Here is a 21,647-nt window from a genome sequence, read left to right on the forward strand (position 1 = left end):
GGACAGAAGGTATGGGTCTTGGCCCCCGTGGAGCCGTGTGCGCTCCAGGATAAGTGGACCGGTCCCTTTGAGGTGGTGGAGCGCAAGAGTCCTGTTACCTACGTGGTGGACCTGAAGTCTCCTAGGAACCCCTTAAGGGTCCTACATGTCAACCGCCTCAAGCCCCACTTGGAGAGGTCCCAAGTGGGCATGCTCTTGGCAACAGATGCTGGGATGGAAGAGGAGACAGAACCTCTTCCTGACCTCCTGTCAGCCAAGGAGCAAGATGGGTCAGTGGATGGTGTCATCCTCTCTTCCGCCCTGACCCCTGAGCAACAGAATGATTGTCGCCAGTTGCTGGGACAATTTTCTGATCTGTTTTCCCTGGTTCCCGGTGTCACTGATTGGTGCGTCCATGATGTGGACACTGGGGATAGTACACCTGTGCGGCACAAGGCCTACAGGGTGACTGACAGGGTGAGGACATGCATCAAGGAGGAGGTCTCCAAGATGTTTGCACTCGGGGTAATTGAGTCTTCTAGCAGTCCTTGGGCCAGCCCCGTGGTCTTGGTCCCAAAGGCTGCAGCGGCGGGAGCCACACCCGAACTCCGGTTCTGTGTGGACTACAGAGGACTCAATTCGGTCACTAGGACCGACGCACACCCCATCCCCAGAGCTGATGAGCTCATAGATCGGCTAGGGGCTTCCAACTACCTCAGCACGTTTGATTTAACGTCTGGGTATTGGCAGATCGCCTTGACCGAGGGGGCCAAAGAGAGGTCAGCATTTTCCACCCCAGATGGGCACTACCAGTTCCGGGTTATGCCATTTGGGATGAAGAATGCCCCTGCCACCTTTCAGAGATTGGTCAACCAGGTGTTGGCTGGGCTGGATTCGTTCAGCGCAGCCTACCTGGATGACATCGCAGTGTTCAGCTCCACTTGGGAAGAACACCTGCGCCACCTCTGGGAAGTGTTGATGGCGCTGCGCAAGGCAGGCCTCACGATCAAGGCAAGTAAGTGCCAGATCGGGCAGGGTTCCGTGGTGTACTTGGGACACCAAGTTGGGAGTGGCCAGGCGGCACCCCTTCAGCCCAAGATAGAAACCATCCTGAATTGGGAGTCGCCCAAAACCCAGACAGTGGTGAGAGCCTTCCTAGGTCTCACCGGGTACTACAGGAGGTTTGTCAAGGGGTATGGCAACATGGTTGCCCCCTTGACAGCGCTGACTTCGAAGAAGCAGCCCAGGAAAGTGATTTGGACTGACACCTGTCAGAAAGCTTTTGAGGCCTTGAAAACTGCTATGTGCACGGCGCCCGTGCTCATGGCTCCCAACTTCTCCAAAGAGTTTATCGTTCAGACAGACGCTTCAGAGCATGGTGTGGGGGCTGTTCTTTCACAGATTAATGAGGAGGGCCTAGATCAACCCGTAGCCTTTCTTAGAAGGAGGTTACTTCCCCGGGAACAGAGGTGGAGTGCTATTGAGCGTGAGGCATTTGCTGTGGTCTGGGCGCTGAAGAAGCTAAGACCCTACCTGTTTGGGTCTCACTTCCGGGTTCAGACGGACCACAGGCCCCTCAGATGGTTGATGCATATGAGGGGTGAGAATCCAAAGCTGTTGAGGTGGTCCATTTCCCTACAGGGTATGGATTTCACGGTGGAACATCGCCCTGGTACAGATCACGCCAATGCTGACGGTCTGTCTAGATTTTTCCGCCTTAGTGATGAGGAACTCCCTGGGGTAGGGTAGTTCTCCCCACTTTTCAGCTGGAGGGGACACGTGTTAGACCTGGCACCTTGGCGTGAGTCTCCCTTCCTCTTTTTGTCGCTGTGCCTCATGTGCTTTTATGGTGTTGGCCGCTCAGCGCGCTGTGCCACTGCCAACCAGTGTCGCGGTGCGAGTGCTCCCTATGTAAATTGTATATGTTGGTTGGATTCCATGATTGGATCGTTTGGTTTACTGTCAGACCCCAGTAAAGTGCGCCAGGAGCGCCGGGGCATGTAAATGCAAACACCGCTGGTGGGCTTGCAGCACTGGTTGTGCCACCCACAGAAGCGGCAGGTAAAATATGTCTAAGGTCTGCCATCGCAGAACCTGCGTGCAGTCTGGTACTGACATGCTGACTGGCAAGTGCCCACACTTGCCGGTCCCTAAACCTTCCCTTAACTTCATGTTAGTCACCCCTCTGGTAGGCCCACGGGCAGGGTGCGTTGTAAGCATAAGGTAGGACAAGCCTGGATGCGTGGCATGTCCTAGTAGTGAACCGCCATCTTGTTGTTCACTACTGTAAGGCTACCCTGTTCTCATAGGCCAGTATGGGCGGCTTGGATTGTTACATATTATGATCCTAACCAACCCAGGGAACATGGTAGAAGATCGAGTTTAGTATGCCTGAACTCGGAATAATAAGGTACATCTTTTTCCAAGGTTTATTTTAATATTCTGCGTTTGCAAATGCCGCTTTTAGAAAGCTGGCCTTTGCTTGCCTAAACATTTCAGCCCGCCTCTGCGTGATGGGTATCTGATGTCTGGCTGGTGTGAGTGACAGGGCTTGGGGAACCCAGATGGGCAGGGCTAGGTAGCCTGGTGGTGAATAGGGCGATCGACAGGTAGATGGGGGGAGGAGTACTCCTAGGCTCTGAATAGGACAGTGCTCTGCCACCTCAATGCCGGCTCCGCCCCCTGTGGAGCGTCTGATGACTCTGCCCTGCACTCTGAAAGAAGAAGCCTGCATCGCGTAAACAAAGTGCTCAGAAACCGGACTGGACTAGGCAAGGGCCCCCCTGGCCTGGGAGAACAAAAGATTTGCTGTATAAATGTAGGAGCCCTGCTCCTAAGAAACTAGATCCGTTTTTGACCAAGAAGAATCTCTGCCTGAGGAGGAGGCACCGGGAAAGCTGTAGGAGGAAGACTGTCCCTATCCTGGGGGATTGGCCTGCAGTGGTGACCTTGCTGCCAAAGGGGAGAAGAGAAACTGTTGCTGAAGACTTTGCTTTATTTTTCCTTTCAAGACTTGTGCTTTCCAAAACGATCTCCAAGGGCTTGGAACTGAGCTTGCCCCCTGAACTGAGCCCCAGGACCATTGGGCTCTACCTGATCTTCACTCGCCTGCCGCTGGACTGTGGTGTCCTTTCCCTCGCCGGAGCTGTGACCCTCGTGCCCCAGTCCCTCTCTGAGCCGTGACCAGGACTGCTTAGCCGCCCCCGCCTTGGGAAGAGCCTCGCTCGATCGGAGCCGCTCCCCCTACGCTGTGCTGGGCTGCCCCTGTCACCTCGCTCGCTGGAGGCTCGCTGCGAACCTTCACCCTCCCGCCGGAATCGGCGTTGTGAGCATCTCCAAGCCTCGGACGGCCCGGACGTAATCTGCGTGCCCGGCTGCCCCGCTTTGTTCACCCGCCACCTGCAACACCCCGCTCTTGTCGTGAGCCTGAAGATCAGACCCCCATCGTGAAGTGTGGGAGCCCCGGACGCCGCCTCGCCCTTCTGTCGAAGAGCTGCTGAAATCCCGCACCCGCCTTCGCGTCAAGAAACAAGGTACTGTACTTACGAACTCGACCACGAGCTCGCATCGGATCCAGGGTCCGCAACGTTCTGATTTCCCTGTCATCTGTCGTGTGCTTCCCGGGCGCCGCCTCCGCACGAAGTGCGCTGAGGCCCACAGTTACCTTGTACCCGCCTAAAGAACTTTCCGTAACAAAGAGACTTTACCATATTTCCAAGAGTTGTGGCCCCATCCGTTCAACGTTACTGGGCCTTGTATTTGAATCTGCTGAATCTACATAAAAGCTTATTTTGATATACTTCCTGATTGGTGTCCGTTTGTGGTGCATGCAAGGGGTTTACTGTATGTGTAATTGCATTTGCTTAACCGTGTACGCCTGAGACTTAGCCTAGACTGCTCCCGCCACGCACCTAGAGGGTGAGCAGGGGTTATTCTGAGGAGTCATCCTTTGCCCTGACAAGAAGTCCCTGCTTGTTGTGGGTACACACCTGCGTCAACCAGAGCCCCCTCATTTCTAACAATCTTCATGTGTTAAGCCATTTTGGGTTCACTTGTGTAATGCTTCTTCCCTTTCTACGGGCATGTTTCTTCCCTCCTATGGGGCTCCTTCGTTGCAGTATTATCACGCACCTGTCCGGAGTACCTCTTGTAGGTACTGGCTCAAGAGCTTTCGGGACCGATCCTGCAAAGACTTTGGATTCATGGCCCGGCAGTCGGAGCACGACTTTGGGTTGTGGTTGCTCTTCAGACACCAAAGGTACACAAGGTACAGGTCCGTTACAGAATCAGTTTATGACAGGCCTCGCAGGTTTTGAAGCAGGTCCAACGGTGGGACATCCCTCGCGCACCAGGAGTCGAAGATCTGAAAAGAAGTCGGCAAAATGTCGAAAAAAGCTTAGTGACAAAGTGGCTAAAGAGGTAGCTCTCTCCGGATCTGCTGTAGGCTGGCGCAGAAAAAGCAAGAACTGGCGTCAGCGCACAGGGGTAGCGGTTAAGTAGGCACCACAAAGTCATCCCGGCGACCACCACGCCGACGATGGATGCGGAGTCAACCAAAGCCACCTACCGACGCGCAGGTGTATTGCTAAGAAAAATTCCCCGGATCCAGTCTGATGCCTGGGATAAATTCTAAGGTTAGGAATCTATAACTAACCTTGTCTCTTACAGGTACATCATTACCGAAGGTAAGTAACTTGTTCTTCTTGTACCCATAAAGCGCTTGGGTGATCCTCATTTTTCAACTTCATTTTCTTGATGAAGCTTTTTATATATACATTTATATTTGTCAATGCCTTGGTGCGTTATGTACACGCAATCTTGTCTTCCGTATTACAGTTCAATTTATTTTCTCTGTGACATTGTCTATACTGCCACTTCTCCCGGTATTGCCCTTCAGTTAGAAGATGCGTGACTTGCTGTCTGTGATTGCTTGGGGTCCTGGTGAACCTCACTACTTCTGGGAATTCCAGCATTACAGGCCAGGAACTTCTTATATTGTGTTCTGGGTTGTCTTAGCCATTGTTACCACATGGTCTTGCAGTAACATTACACTGCCTTTTGCATTCTCTTTTCTCCTTTGTAGTGGTATAACGCTATACGTTACTATTCTTGCCTTTCTGTTTTCTGGAGGGTTTGATCCTTCTATTAGGCAAGTTCTTGTTCTTATGGGGACAGTTCCTGTTTTTTACCTATCTCTACAAGCAGGTAGTTGGGACTCGCATTTATCTCTATGGTCCTTAGCTTCTTTTCAACGACATCTCTTGAGGCCAGGCACTACCTTAAGCTATTGGAGGTTCCTTTCGGTTGAACCCTTCCTTATTCTTCCACTACCTTGTTTAATGGTCGTTTTCATGTGCCTTGCTAACTATGTGGCTGGAATGCGCTGTTTTTTCTATGTACCGTATTACTCCATGTCTCTTCTGTTGTCATAGCAGCACTCTGTATTGTTATTTCCTGTCATTCTTACATATAATTTCACTTTCTTGTGGTGGCGTAAGCATACTCTTATGCTCTGTCTTTCTTTTCCCATGGGGATACATGTATATATCTATATACCTATATGTATATCTTTATGATGGTTTTTATCTGAATGTTTCCGAATATATGTATATTTCAATGGATTGTCCTAGAGATCTTCTATTATCTCTGGCTCTTTCTCCTACTCAGATAGTTGTTGAGGTTGACTCAACTTCGCTAGCTAGCCTCTTTCTGCAGTATAAGAGGTTGCTCAGTGGCATTTCAGAGGTTCTGTGATCCACAGGACCTATTCAGTGTTCTGGATTGGTTCTATGATCCTTTATGGTCTTTGTTAGGTCATTTATTGGCTTTTTCTTCTTGCCATGGCATTTTCCCTGCACACTGTTGGTGTTATTTTGTCTATCCTGTGACTCAGTTCACAATTGTTGTTACATTATATCCCTGGGTCAGATACCATTGAGGTCTAAACTTTTTGTCACTCCTGTTGCTTTCTGTTTACATTGATGGGTCTGATTAACAGGCATTCGGCTCCCATGGCTTTTAGGTGTACGATTTTCTAATCCTGGTCCCTTCTGCAGTACTTATGTGGCTGAGTGTGATATTTTCCTCATTCGTTCTTTCTCTCCGGTCTCCTTGTCTTTTGGACCGGGGTTATCCTACTTCTGCATTCTTTTGTGGTCTCAGTTTGCAGTCCCTCCTCCATGGATAGTATAGCAGGGGTATCTGATTCTAAGTAAGGAATCTTTACTGTAGCGGCCCACCTCTCAGGCACTTTCAACGTTAGAGTTTACACTCTGAGCCTTTGCTTGCTAGAATGGTAAGTTCATACATAAGTGACTGAAATGATCTTCTGCAGATTGGGATGTTCATGCTTTGATCTCTTAGCCACAGCCTAAAACTGGAAATACCCCTCATTTTGTGCCATACACTTCTCTCCGAATAGTTCCCTTCAAGTTCAGTTGGTCATGAGATCTGCTTTATGAATTCCACCAATTTTCTGTCAAAAGTCCTTCAAAAGATGCAAGAGGATCGCTCACAAATGATCCAGATCCCCACATAATCGGCAGGAGGATTTGCTACACCAATCTGTTGGAACTCAGCAGCCTGCCTGCTCTTCTTCCTTATAGGGTGGACCTGCTTTTGTAGCAGGATGATTGTATCCTCTTCCCAAAACCTCTGACACTGCAGCTACATGCATGGAGATTGGGTGTTTCCAGTTAGAAAACAAAGTAAAATATGACATTCACAAACAATACACACTGGCCACTGAGGTCCAGGCTCTAGTGTTTCATAGGTGGGTCCCTGAGTTTTAGTTCCCTCCAGCTAACAGTTGTCGTTATTCCCCATTCACTGTAGGTGACTTTCAGGTTAAGCCCCACTAGTGGTCCGATTCTGACTGTTAGTTAAAGTCGAAAGTGTTTCAAAATTGAAGCGCAATTTTAGCATGCAAATTCAACTGGGGCCACCAGGCCCAAAAATCAGTCTCATCCACATCAGCAGGATCGAAGTGAGTACACTCCCTCTGTAGGCGCTGAAGCTGCAGCTGCTGTGTCTGGTAAGTCTTTCATACGTGGCCCAGGTGGGCTGCAATCAGTTGTCCTTGAGTCCCTCAACATGTGGACCTGCAGCTGCAGCAGCCAGGGAATTCTTGATGCTCCTCTGATGCTAGGCAAGTTCCCCTGTTCCTCCTACAGGTAGTGGTTGGGGGTTGCGACGATTCCTGTGGTGATTCTCGGTCACAGCTTAGGCCTGCTAAGCTCACCACAGCGGCCTCTCTCCTCCTCCGTCGATGGTCTCACCAAGACCCTGCTTCTTTCTTGGTCCCGGTGGCCCCCTCTCTCATACCGGGTCACCGTTTCTCCTCTGCACATTGGTTTCAGCCTGGTCAGCACAGCAGAAGTCTTCACTGTGGACTCACCCGGTATACAGGGTCATCAACTTGAAACTGCACGCAGGCGATGATCTGTTTGGTACAGCAATGATCACGATTAACTTTACTGCTACCCTCTTCTGGCATATGGGGGTCGCCGACTTTTCTCTTCACACAGGCAACGTCTCAATTGGTGCAGCAGCCGTCTCTTCACACCACGCTATGCGGATCCACTCACCAAGATCCCCCCACTGGACCTTGCTCCCTCCAACTCTCTCCTCTTGCTCATTGGGGAACACTGGTCTTGGCACACAGGGAAGCGCTGCTGCTCCAAGCTCCAGGTCAGGTGGTCTTAGAATGCTTGGGTGATGTCATCTCATTTCTGCTGGGAGACTAGCAAGATTTGGCCCCCGTTCCTGGTCACAGGGATTCGTCTTACACAGCTTCCCCGCCCTCGCACACCTGACTTGCTGCTTGACAGTTGACAATTTTTGGGGTCTCCAGCTCTCTTCTTATAGTCCATTTCCAGACATTATTATTATTATTATTATGTGTGCTTATATAGCGCTCAACTTACCCTTGGGCATCTTGGCGCTTGCATTGGGAACCCGTCCTGGTTTTTCCCTGTGAGATAACCCGTACTGGGCATCCCCAAGGTGAAAGCCAGGCATCCCGCCGCGGGGGGGGGCGTTGTGGAGATTAAGCAAGCTATTGCCCAGAGTTGCAGAGTGTGAACCCATGATTTGAGTAGGCACCGAAGTGAGAATTATCGAGTCCGTGGACACTTGAGCTCAGACCCTGCCGCGTCGGGAATTGAACCCTGGTCCCGGGTCTGACCTCTGCTTCAGGGTATGCCTTCTCTAACCAGTGAGCCACAAATGCGATTTAGAGTCTGAGTCTTTGAAGTTGATGTTGTGGGCCTGCTTCTTTTTAAAATACCCTTTCCTCTGATCTCTCTTCCTCCTGAAAGTAGTCTGTCACCACAAGAATGACTCGAAATCTGATAGCCCAACAACACAGGCCATGGAGTGACTAGAGGTACACACTGGGAAGTCTGCCGCAGTGATATGTGTATCAAAAGTTTACCCCAGGGCTTCATCCCTACTCTCTATGATTCTCTTATCAGCCCCATCTCCTTGCTCAGATGTGCCAAGACCCCTTTCCAATGACCTAGAGCCTGGCTCTCACTTCATTTAGTGTGTCCCACCCAACTCACAGAAATACAGCAATACACAAACCTGTCTTGGTGGATTCTTTTACATCCTCTCCTCATTTTTCACTATGCAACCCTGGATCTCCCAAAATGGAAACCATGTGTTGTACTATTCACAGGATAGGAGCAGGCAGGGGAGCTGGCAGGGCTGAGGGGACCATATCCCCCCCCCCCCTCCCAGACTCCCTACCGGGGACCGGGGCACCCACTTGAAAAAAATACAAGAAGAAGCACACAAACAGCGCAGGAGTGGACTCTCTGCGCTTCCCCTATTAAAAAATGAATATAGGCCGTGAGTTCCCCGGGTGCTCCAAAAAAGGGACAGGAGCACCACCTAAAATTATAAAAAGTGTTGTGGTGGGCTACCAAAAGCTCAGCAGCCTGCCAAGAATGTTTTCTGTTTAAAAACAGTAAGTCTCTGGGGTCATTGAATGCACAGTGCTGAACATCGTACTTTACATTTTTTCTTAAAAAATATACTGAAAAAAACAAAGGTTAATGGTGATATTAAAATTAGGAATCAAATTAATATCTAACTTTCCATTGCTAAAATACTTGGAAATTCACTCAAAAAAACAAGGGTTAAAATGTGTTATAGTTAAGTGAAATGACAGTTTAAACATTACAGTTTAATGTAACTAAACCGCTGAAATCCACCAGTAATTGTTATCTCAAATAACTATACCTTCTCTCCTAAAGTAACTATAACTCGCACCTTCACCATACCTGCTAATTACCTCGTATATTATATCCTCATGACATGTTCTATGACATCATTGATAACATCACTGCAACATCTGAAATTATATTATTGATGACAACACTGTTCATGTCATCACACTCTGGCCTATCAAGAACATGGATGAAGCCATCTTGCGATGCTGGTGAGTTGTTGCTGAGACAGAAAGTTTCCATATTCAGTGTGGCACCTGGAGGATATTTTTTTTTCATGTGTTCCTTTAGAACAAAGAATACTTATTGTTTACATCGCAGTTATTTCAGTCATTCTCATCCATTATATTAAAGAGAGTATCATAAGTAGTATAACACGTTTCTAGTTGAGTGAAAGCATCACAGCTGGGGATCAAATCGTCCCTTTCTAAGTGTCATGGAACATTTATTCCGAGCAAGGAGAAAAGTTATTGACTTAAGTCTAAACCCTAAATCTCCCCTCTCTGTAATGTCACTTCACAGTCAGAGATTGAGTTGGAAGCCACTCCACAGTGACAAGATTCCTATAGGTCTTATACTCATCTTAGGGGGGATTCGATGTGCTTGGGGGCATAGGACAGTTCACGCTATGATTCCTAATCTGGCGGGAAGAAGATTCTTCAATAGATTACGCAGGTCAGGAGCACATCTGCACAGGCCAGTTATATCAGAGTGGTCTGCCATCTTATTTTGAATGTTCAGTAAAATCATAAAGCAGTGCAGCCCAGTATATTTCTAAGGTTTTTTTTGTGTAGGCCCCTCTTTTCTTCTCGTCGTAAGGTGATACTTTCTCCCTGCTCCCATCTCACAACCTCTCTCCTCCAGTGGGCAATTGAGGCGGAAGTAGTCCATTCATCACAGTTGCTTGTTTAGCTATTATCAAGGCTAGATCAATGAATCTGGTGGTTTCTTTTTAGGTCTGGGGCAGGTACCCAGTAGACAATTTATTGCAGGGAAGGCATCTGATCTTTCTGTGGTTCATTCAGTATCAGTTATCACTATCTTCCAGAATGGGGACAGAGTAAGGTATGTCGAGAACATGTGAAAAATATCTGCCAGGGAGCACCACATCTTGGACATTCATCTGGCAGCCCTGGAAACATATGGTGTAGCTTATGAGGGTTTAAATAAGCCCTTTGGAGGTATTCATAATGTGATAAATATACAGAAAGATGTGGTATCCACCAGAAATATTCTTACCTAAGGTAAGTAACTTTTTCATTAGACAGGTGAAGAGAGGCTGTATTTTCAAGCAAAACAGAGTTGGAAATGAACAGTCTGGCAGGTGAAGTGAGGCTGCAGCTGGATCTATTTCCTATCAAACAAATCTCTTCTTCCATGTCTACATGTATTTTCAGTCTTCGACTGAGCATCTTTTTGAATAGTATGCTTTAGCACTTGGCTACTCTGCCCTCTGTCAAAGTTCAGCATTTCTGTTCTGATGTAAGGTACATTCAAAAGCTTGTTTTTCTTAAAGGTAACCTACTTCTTCTTTCCTCCTCAGCAAACACAAACCTTCCACTCTCACTTGGCATTCTCTGGCTGCTGCAGGTGAAGGAAAAGTATGGAAAGGAGCTAGGAGGCACTGACCTCAAACTACTGTATCACGGTGAGCTTTGCATGCCTTCCTTGCTCCTCCATTTTAAGTTTTGTGACAGTGCTGCAAATACTAAATATGTACTCGATTAAGCCACTAATTGGTGGGGGTGAGACAAGGGAATTCAGAGACTAGCATACAGCAAGCTGAGAGATACTTACAGGTTGTAGTTCTGAATGAAGTAAAGTGTAGCAGAAACAACAACAGGGGTATACCCAAATGACCCTTAAATACCTGGATAAGTATACATAAATATATAAAAAGAAAAAAGGTATCAAGGAACCAAAACTGTATGGATCGAGCACATTTAATAACCCTCTCTAGAATAGTTCATATCACACTGAATATATCTAACTCAATTTGCAGCACACTTGGTCAAACGCCTATTCAAAGAGCAAGTGCATGACATATATCACATTACAAATTGCATGACATAGACAACATCACATATATACATCAAGACCAATAACCCTAAAATAATTTGTTCATTATAGTGTCCCCCTAGAAGAATTATGGGCGATCCACTTAGAGGTAGTCATAACGTGAAACACTGCAGGGCTAAAAATGAACCTAGCTAATAGTGTGTCACGAAAAAGGTTTCAAGAATCACTAGTAATCCTGTGATTCCTCCTTCGAAGTGTCTGTCGACGTGACCACGTTTCAGCCTTATCTTCGTTAGCCTCTTCAGGACAGGGGTTATACACAAATCTCTGCGCAGGTGAGGACGCGTAAGCTCCCACACGTTGAACGTATTTACTGCGACCGGGGGGCCCAGCCTTCCCGTTAATATGTAGGGCACACCCTCTGCAAAGGTCTCTGGGATAAATACAGGGTTTCTCACATCTGGTTATCTCCCGAGTTCAACGAAAATTCGCCTTTTTAAATGAATACACAATCCTTCGCTAGATAGCTTCTCTCGCAACGCCCGACTAAATCCAAAACGCGCGTTTTGGATTTAGTGGATCGCCCATAATTCTTCTAGGGGGACACTATAACGAACAAATTATTTTAGGGTTATTGGTCTTGATGTATATATGTGATGTTGTCTATGTCATGCAGTTTGTAATGTGATATATGTCATACACTTGCTCTTTGAATAGGCGTTTGCCCATGTGTGCTGCAAATTGAGTTAGATATATTCAGTGTAATATGAGTTATTCTGGAGAGGGTAATTAAATGTGCTCGATCCATACAATTGTACAGTATTGGTTCCTTGATACCTTTTTTCTTTTTATATATTTATGTAAAGTATAGCAGAGGCATTGATAGAAGAGGATTAAGCAGCAGTGGCCTGAAATACTCCTGGTTTCATTCCTGGTTCCACTTTCCCCCACCCTAGCGCCACAGCTGACTGCCCTTTCCCTGGGTCTGTCCCAAACAATGGATCCACTGTCCTCAGGCCTGCCTAACAGTCTTCTAGCTCTGACTATGGTGGAGTTAGCTCTTGTATTACAGTCTATCACGTTAGCCTCATAAACAGCTTTTAACCCACCAGTAGCCCCATGATAATGGTGACTTCTCTTGAGGCATTGGTGGTAGTAGGTAAAGATGTAGTTCCCCTCAGCATAAGTCTAGCATCATTCTAACTTTGACACCCAGCTTATTCACACAGTCCCCATCCCTTTTCCTACTGTTCCCAGTCCAGATCTCAAGCTTCCCAGTACTATTGACATTATCCCAGCCTGTACCCACTACTACAAGGCCTGTTCCCTCCATCCCCAGCCCAGATTCAACAATCCTCGGTCCTAGTCAGCCATGTTCCAACCATCCACAGGCTTGACCACACAGTCCCCAGCATTGGGCCCACAGTCTCAGATGTGGCCCAGGCCGCGTCACACAGTCCCTGCATAGGCCTCACAGTGCCAGTCCTTGTCACCCATACCTCTTTCCATGACAAAAAGATATTGCCTTTAGAAACTGCTGTTTTGGAAAGATGTAGTTAGCTCAAGCATAACTCCTGTATCTCTGTACATTTCTTATTTGTTCCTCCATCCCACCTGCAGGGAAAGGCACGAAATGAAACCCAGGAAATCTTGCCCTTTATGGTGCTGAGAACACTAGGTAGTCCCAAATGAGTCAAACGTTCCGGACCTTTGATTGAGTTATCCTCCTCCTCCTCTTTCGTGGCCTCTTCAGACTCCTGATTGTTGCACCATCTACTCTGGGAGCCTAGCTGTTCACCCTTTACAGCAAGGAATATGCCAGTGCAGCGAACTGGCTGGAACTTAGACTACTGTTTTTGGCATGTGCTGAATCTTTGTTTCAGCTGTTCAGTGCAGAACGTCATACCAACCTGTAATGTCCCACAAGACATGTCATGCAACAGTCACTCCCTAGGGGCCGTACTTATACCCACACCACACCCATACAACTCAGGCATCACCATTCAGGTGACCCTGTTAATAAAAGGTTCCGGGTGCATGGACTCGTGGCCAGTTACACCCACCAGCACAATATATCTGATAGAGATTTCTACCTTAGAATTTTTCAAGCGTCAGGCTGGACTTCGGCGTCGTTAGCGTTGGTTATGACGTCGCGATACCTATATAGGAGCGACCCCGGCACGTGGATGTCAGCTCTTTTCTTTCCGCACCAGTTAAGCGCCGATCTGGGAAGAGCTAACCCTCTGTCGCATTTTGACAGGTTTTTTCTCAACGTTTTGTTGACTTCTGTATTTTTTCATCGTGTGCAACGGACATCTTCGAGGAAGACAGGGTTTAAGCAGTGAGGGGCCTGTCCCCGCACGATGTCGATCACCGATCCCCACCTCATATGCCTATGGTGTCTTGAGTGCGATCATGATCCGAAGTCGTACACGGACTGTCGGGCAATGGCTCCTAAGACCTTGAGGGGATTGAGCTTTGAAGCTCTTTGCAGTCTGACAGCCGACACTGTCAAGCGAGACTCCGCGGATGTCCCGGTCCCGATCGAGGAAGAGGAGGTCACGGGACCGCTCCTGGAGCCTAAAGTCCTCTTCATCCCACTCAAGGTCGTCTGCATTCTCGGGGAAGAGGCACAAGAAGAAGAAGTCCAAGCGGACTTCGTCTTCACCTCGAATGTCGTCCGTCGACGAAGGAGGTAAGGAGCACTGATGGTCTATGCACGGTTCTGCGGAGCTGGAGCCAGGGTCGACTTTGCTTCTCCCTCCTTTTCTAGGAGCCGGAGCGACCCCCACTCAGATCAAAGAGTTTTACGAGCCATGCTTTGCGTATTCGAGTGGGCCGACTGCTCTGCTGAGACTTCGTGCCCTGCGAAGTCGGAAGGGGCCCCATCTGTTTCTATGCCGTCGGCTCTGGCCACGGCGCCAGTGGGGCCTCTGGGATCTGGCGTCAGACCAGAAGTGGGTGCCTGCAGTGCCGCCGGTGCCAGCCTCATCCTCATCCCTGATGACACGGAGCTGGAACGACGTCGCTTAACGACGATTCTGACGTCGATTGAACCCAGAAGTTCTATGTTGTCGCCTGAACACTTTGTGGATGTGTTAGGCTCGGGAGAGGAATGGGAGTGGTCTGTGGACTCTCTAGATCACCAGGATGACTCTGCAGAGCTGTTGGACTGGTATGGGGATCTTGGGTAGGCCTGTGGACTGGATACTTCTCCAGATACTGGCATGCTGTCTCCACCAACTGTGGCTATGGAGGAGGGGGGCATCTTATGCCATGGTGGTTAAGAGGGCTGCTGAGGTCCTTGGACAGGAGCTGCCCTCAGTGGAGGTCAGGACTAATCTCCTGACCAAAGTGCTTCAGCCTTGGGGTTCCATCTCAGAACCCCTTTTGCCCTTTAACTAAGCACTTACAGATGTGCCTAGCACAGGGGATCCTGTGAATAGGACAATCATCTGCCACCATCGCCGAGCTCCAGGCGACCCTCAGTCAACACCCCACCCCAGAAAGTTTGGTGGTGCAGGACTCTACGTCCCAGGGCGCATTCCCTTCCACCCCTGCGGATAGGGAATTCAAGAGGCTGGATTAATTGAGGAAGAAAATGTTTTCTTCTTCCAGCTTGGCAATGCGGTCAGTGAATACTGCGTGCTTATTGTGGCGTTTCTACCACTTCCTTTGAGAGACGGTTGCGCAAGTGCTGCACAAGTCCCGGAGGAAGCCCGGGCTGTGCTCTCTCTCAAGCTGTTAAGGACGAGAGAGATAGAGCAAAATTTACCATCAGGTGTGGTCTTGATGCAACAGATTTGCTGGGCATATCGATTTCCTCGACATTGGTCTTGAGGCGCCATGCCTGGCTTAGGACAACTGGCTTTTCGGGGGATGTCCAGGCAAATGTGATGGACATGCCATTTGATGTGACCTGCCTGTTTGGGGAAAAGGCAGATTCGGCCCAAGTGAGGTTCAAGGACTCTCAAGCTATGCCCAGATCCTTAGGTCTCTCTACTACTCCTCGTGGCCAGTCTACCTTTCGCTCCTTTTGTGGAAAGGAAAGGGGTTTCCAGCCACTTCAGCCCGATCCTAGCCAGCGGCTTGTGCAGGCTTCCCAAGCTGTGCGGGGACGTGGACGTGGGTCATTCCGTCCTAGGAATGGAAGCCAGAAGTCGTAGGCCACCCTGCCCTCAGTAGCTGATCCTCCAAGCACTCCTAGTCTGACTCTGCAAGACCACTCCACTCCAGTTGCCCATAGAATCCATCATCATCTCCCCCACTGGAGGTCCATAACATCGGACAAGTAGGTCTTGCTGATCATTATGGAGGACTGTTTTCTTCCTTTCCTTTCCTTTCCTTTCCTTTCCTTTCCTTTCCTTTCCTTTCCTTTCCTTTCCTTTCTTTTCTTTTCTTTTCTTTTCTTTTCTTTTCCTTTCCTTTCCTTTCCTCTCCTCCTCCCATACTGCCAAATCAGGAACAGCTGACGGAGGATTATTTTAAATTGCTCCAGGAGGAAGTTACAGTTCTCTTGGCCAAGGGAGCTTTAGAAAGGGTGCAGGTTTCAGAAGTAGGAGGTAGCTGTTATTCCCACTACTTTCTGATTCCGAAGAAGAACAAGGGGCTACGGCCCATTTTAGATCTTCAGACGTCAATCTCTTCCTCAGCAAGGAGAAATTCAAGATGCTCACTCTGGCTCAGGTCTTATCTGCCCTAGACTAAGGAGACTGGATGGTAGCGTTGGACCTACAGGATGCGTATTTTCACATCCCCATTCTGTCGGGCCGCAGGCGTTACCTTTTGTTCAAGGTAGGTTGCGAGCACTTTCAGTTTACCTTGCTCCCCTTCGGCCTAACCAGCACCCCTCTGGTGTTCACCAAGGTGATGGCGGTGGTCGCAACTCATCTGCACACGTTAAGGGTGTCAGTCTTCCCCTATCTCTACAACTGGCTGTTGAAGGTGTCCTCGCCCCAGGCAGTCGTCTCCCACCTTTAGACTACAGAAAACCGCCTGAATTCGCTGGGGTTCTCTATAGATGTGCTGAAGTCACACCAGACTCCTTCTCAGATGCTCCCTTTCAACAGAGCCGTTCTGAACACAGTGCAGTTTCGGGTCTATCCTTCCAGGCAGCAAATCCAGGATATTCGGGGTATGATACCGATATTTCAGCCTCTATCCTGGATTTCGGTGACACTTACTCTGAGGCTGTTGGGCCTCTTTGCCTCCTGCATCCTGTTAGTAAAGCATGCCAGGTGGTGTAAACGGGCTATGCAGTGGGACTTAAAGTTCCAGTGGGCACAGCATCAGGGAAATCTCACTGATATGTTTCAGATCTCAGAAGGGACTGCGGAAGATCCTCAGTGGTGGTTGACAAATCGTGATTGGGTTAACGGCAGACCCCTCTTGGTGGAGATCAGGGGACAGTGGTCTCCGGCGAAGTCAGGATCCACATAAATTTGTTGGAGCTCCGAGCGATTCGGTTAGCATTGAAGGCATTTCTTCCCTCTGTCAAGGGGAAATTAGTTCAGGTGTTCATGGACAACACCACCGCCATGTGGTACCGCAACAAGCCGGGTTGGGTGGAATCGTGGACCCTTTGTCAAGAGGCCCTGCATCTCTGGACACGGCTGGAACAGCAGGGCATAACCCTGGTGGTTCAACACCTGGCAGGTTCTTTGAATGCCAGGGCGGGCAAACTCAGCCATCGATGCCTAGCGGATCACGGATGCCGTCTCCAGTATGAGGTGGCACATGGTCTCTTTCAGCAGTGGGGAGAACCTTGGTTGGATTTGTTCACCTCTGAAGAGAAAGCGCAGTGTCAGCAGTACTGCGAGCTGGAGTTTTCAAGGCAGCTATCGCTCGGCGACGCTTTTCGTCACGAGTGGAGCTCCGGCTGCTGTACGTCTTTCTGCCCATACCACTTCTGCCCTGGGTTCTGAAGAAGATCAGGAGCGATTGGGCCCAAGTCATTCTTGTGGCTCCAGACTAGGTGAGGAGAGTCTGGTATCCAGAACTTTTGAAAACGAGCATTGATCCTCTGATCAGTCTGCCCCTTTGGGAGGATCTTCTCTCAGAGCAGCAGGGAAGGGTCCTTCCTTCGAACCGGTCAACTCTGCGCCTCCATGCGTGGAGATTGAGAAGCAGCAGTTGATGGCTTTTGACCTTCCTCCCGAAGTATAAAACGCTATTTTGGCAGCCAGGCGGCCCTCCACCCACACGGTATACGCCTGCCGCTGGCAGAAATTTGTATTATGATGTACAAAAAGGTCTATTGACCCTCTTTCTGTTTCTCTTTCTACTGTTCTTTTGTTCAATCTGACCTTTGCCCAGCAGGGCTCTGCTTTGGGAACTCTCAAGGGTTACCTTTCTGCTCTGTCTGCTTTTTTGCGGCTGCCAGACCAGCCCTCTCTCTTTAAGTCTACTACTGTACATACATTTCTAAAATGACTGGCTCACTTGTTTCCACCCATGCTCATTGTTATGCCACAGTGGGACCTAAATGTGGTCCTCACTACCTGATGTGTGCTTCCTTTGAGCCTTTACACAATTGTCCCCTCCGGCTGTTGACCATCAAAACAGTCTTCTTGGTGGTGAGTACATCTGCCTGGGGGGTGAGTGAGTTGCAGGCGTTATTTTCCTCGCCTCCCTAAGTTGTGACCCCATTCCATCTGGGTCAATCCATCACATTGCCCACCTTATTTGCTCCCCCACATCCCTCTAAGGAAGAGGAGCGTCTTCACCGACTGGACCCAAAAAGAGCGTTGTTGCTCTACCTTGACCACGCAAAAGAGTTCCGGGTAGACCATCAACTTTTTATGGGGTACATGGGAGCTAAGAGGGGAAGAGCAGTGCAGAAAGGGACCATCTCTCGCTGGGTCGTTCTCTGCATTAATATCTGTTATTCCCTGGCAAAGAAACAGCCCCCTGAGGGATTAAGAGCCCATTCCACCAGGGGAAAGGCTGCGACTACCGCCTTGGCTCGGGGTGTCCCAGTCCTAGACATCTGTCATGCAGCAATGTGAGCATCATTGGACATATTTGCCAAACATTTAGTCCTGCAGGACTTTCTAGTTTGAGGTATTGGTCCACAACCCATCGCCGGGATGGTATGGCTTGGGTATCTAATTCAAAGGTAAGGAATCTGCAGCTCGAAGTCTCTATCAGATGAACAAGTTGCTTACCTTTGGTAACAGATTATCTGGTAGAGATTCTATGTAGCTGCAGATTCCTTACAGCCACACCCATGCCTCCCCACTGTGCGGACTAATGTTGTAGCACTACGGTTACTCCCCTAGTTTTGCATACGACTACGTCAGTTACTTCGCGGCTCTACGCTTCTGGTGTGGAAAAAAACAAAAGGTACTAACGTCCGCATGCCTGGGTGGCGCCTATATAGGTACTGCGACATCATAACCAATGCTAACGATACCACGGGTAGCCGAATGGAGCCACCCGACGGTGCACGCAAGGGGTATTTCTCAGCAAAAGTTTCCAGGTCCAGCCTGACACCTGGGAAATTCAAAAGTAAGGAATCTGCAGCTAGATAGAGTCTCTACCAGTTAATGCTTTACCAAAGGTAAGCAACTTCTTCGCCAGTGTCATTGATTAGGAATCAATTGATTAAAGTAAACATGTGGGCCCAGAGCCCATGAAATTACATTGGCGACGAGGACGGTTATTGTACCATACCCCAACACGGTGACATGCCTCACCCAGGCACAGGAAACAGAAGGAATCCTGTGTAGCGCCTCTAGGACTGATGAGCTGCTGTGCAGCATGGGCCTACTGGGGTTGCTCTGCTAAGGAATGCCGAGAAGTGACGTCGCTCTGCTGAGGAGGAAGTGAAATGGCGCTGAGCCATAGCTAGAGGAGAGGCAATTAGTCGCACTTTGCCTACAGTAACCAATGTACCAGCAGCAGTGGGAGCAGTTCCCCACCTCCCTCACTGTCACTTGGAATACAGCTGCAAGGCGGAGAACATAGAACAAAGGAGAAAGGGCCCCTATTGGCCACCTGCAGTCACCCCCGGGAAAAGAGACTGTCCCAGAGCACCATCCATCAGTTACTGGTAAGACAGGACAGAGAAGCAGTGATGAAAGGGAGAGCACAGTGCATGCTCCCTAGCAGTCCTCTGAGAAGACCGTGTGCCTCCCACAGCAGCCTGCTGCATTGGCCAGCACTTGTCTGCAGAAGAGTAAACCCACTCTGCACCCAAGCCAGCCACAGATGAACAATTCCCTCCCTTGCACTCCCCTGCAAAACCTGCCCATCGAGCAGACAAGAAATCCTCAGATCGGAGCTGCTGCAAGCATGAAGGAGAAGCTGCAATAATGCCAGTGCGCCAATAGAGTGCACCAGTACCACACAGATCTCTGAAATCCTGTAAAGTCCACCTGTAATGAGTGTGGCTCAAGAGTCAGGTGCCAGCCAGGCGTGGGTGAGCTTGACATCACAACAACAAGAGTGAAGAACCAGGCAATATGCATCCATATTGCCCCACATCTCAGTCTACCGCCTGGACAAAGAGATGTAGGAGGTGAGAGACTAAGTGGCAGTAAGCCAAGGTACAGCTATAGGCTCTGGACACTCACTGGTTCCAGAGCAACAACAAGGTGAGAATTGGGAGCCTGCAGAGCTGATAAAGAGTGACCACCTAAGACAAAGGAAGCACACATGGGAAAAGTGGACTGTTATCTGCAAGCTGGCCATTCTCTGTGCCTCCCTGCTGCTAGTCCTCTTGCGTCTGTGTCTTGACATTGTTGCAGCCTCTACTAGTGAGCAGCAGTACTGGGCTAGCTTCTCCGTAAAGGCACAGGTCCCTACTACCACCGACAACAGTGCAGCAGTGGAAATAAAAACCTTACTTAGAAGTACCACTGGGAGAGATTTGCCAGACTGCAGAGTGGACTGAAGCAGTGACTTGAGATCTCTTCTACTGATGGCAGCCTGCCCAGTTTCCCAGAAGGGAGCCAGAGAGAACAAACAAGAAACAGTGAGAGGGTTGAAAGGACCAGAGAAGTCACTCTACCAAGGAGAAGCCCTCCAAGGAGAATAAGGAGTCTGCACCAGTTGATGATACTCAGAGAAAACACCCAGCATATGATTGGCAGAAGGAGCATTAACCAGACACAGCACAAACCAGGCACACAACTCTCACTGAGGCAGGCATAGCATCGACACACAGCTCATGGGCACAGCTCTACAGAAGAGGCCACTGCCAGAGTTTTCAAGACAATAGGCCCAACTGGCGGCCAGCAGAGATCCCAGGGGAGTTCAGGCATGCTCAAGAAGGCTCGAGTTGGTGACAAAGCACATCTAGACACACAAGCAGCAAGCCACTGAGGTGATACGTGGACGACCAGGTCACGGCACAGCAGGAGAACCGAGAGTAAACCACAAACACACGCAAACTGAGTCTCTGCCCCATGCTTTCCAGCGTATCTGTCCAAACAGCAAGCCACTGAGGTGAAACGAAGACGACCTGGTGAAGCACAGAGGGAGAACAGACAATAAGCCGCAGAAATGTGCGAGCCAAGTCCCTGCTCCACGCTTCCCAGTGTATCCATCCAGATGCAGTCACCGATGGCTCAGCAACCAAAAACATCCAGGTATAAGGCTGCAGATGCTACCACAAAGGAAGAATGCAAGCACCTGGCCACCATCAATCCAAGCTGTTGCTCACCCAAGAAAGAATGTCTTCAACCTTCAAGGCAATTCGTATCCCCAGATCATACAGGTTCCCCACACGAACGGTACACACATCTTGCCAGTCCTGTTCTAATGTATCATCACTACCACCCAGGGAGCATAAAATAATCAGAGTGGAGTCCAACACCGTTGCCAGACTTACAGATATGAAGCATGAGTGATACTCTGAAGAGTCAGTCAACCAGTGACTACCTGCTCACCTCGCCTGCATCTTGAGCCTGGTTGCAAGAGCAATGTCTTGACCCGGACCCATCTACCCCTGTGGTTGAATGAGCGAATAGGCAGTGGCTCCTCTGCTTTGCAGCAGCTCAGACGAGACACACGCAGACCAACGCGTAAACCACACACAGTCCCTTGGCATCCAAGGGGCCAGTACAAGCGTGGGAGAGGGACTTGACACTGCCCACTACTGGTTTCCAGGAAGTAGCAAGGCCTGGCAGTGGAGGCTCCAACAGGTTGCAGCACGCCAAGACGTTTTTTAGCAAATTAAACATTACCACAAGTTAAACTTTGCAATGGACTCTGACAATGCTCCTGTCACACCCTGGTTTTGAACTATTGACACTAACCAAGAATCATCTGGAGCATCAGTAGAGTGGGCTAATGCCACACAAGGGACATGACTTAAACAAGCATGTAGCCGGAAGCTCACTGACGTCTTTGAGCCAGCGTTCGTGTCCTGAAGCGCTCAGGTTAAATTATGAATGCAAGCAGAGATTTCCT

General features: G+C 49.2%; 1 protein-coding gene across 1 annotated transcript in view; it reads left to right on the plus strand.

Moving 5' to 3' along the window:
- MEI1 (meiotic double-stranded break formation protein 1) overlaps positions 1–21,647 on the plus strand; it is a 2,222,673-nt gene that overhangs the window by 1,399,713 nt on the left and 801,313 nt on the right. The window contains exon 22 of the mRNA XM_085599901.1: positions 10,756–10,860. Coding sequence (XP_085456027.1) covers positions 10,756–10,860 — 105 coding nt within the window. The remainder of the gene's footprint in view (positions 1–10,755; positions 10,861–21,647) is intronic.

The sequence above is a fragment of the Triturus cristatus genome, chromosome 4_2 (assembly GCF_964204655.1).
Source record: "Triturus cristatus chromosome 4_2, aTriCri1.1, whole genome shotgun sequence".
Taxonomy (NCBI): Eukaryota; Metazoa; Chordata; class Amphibia; order Caudata; family Salamandridae; genus Triturus; species Triturus cristatus.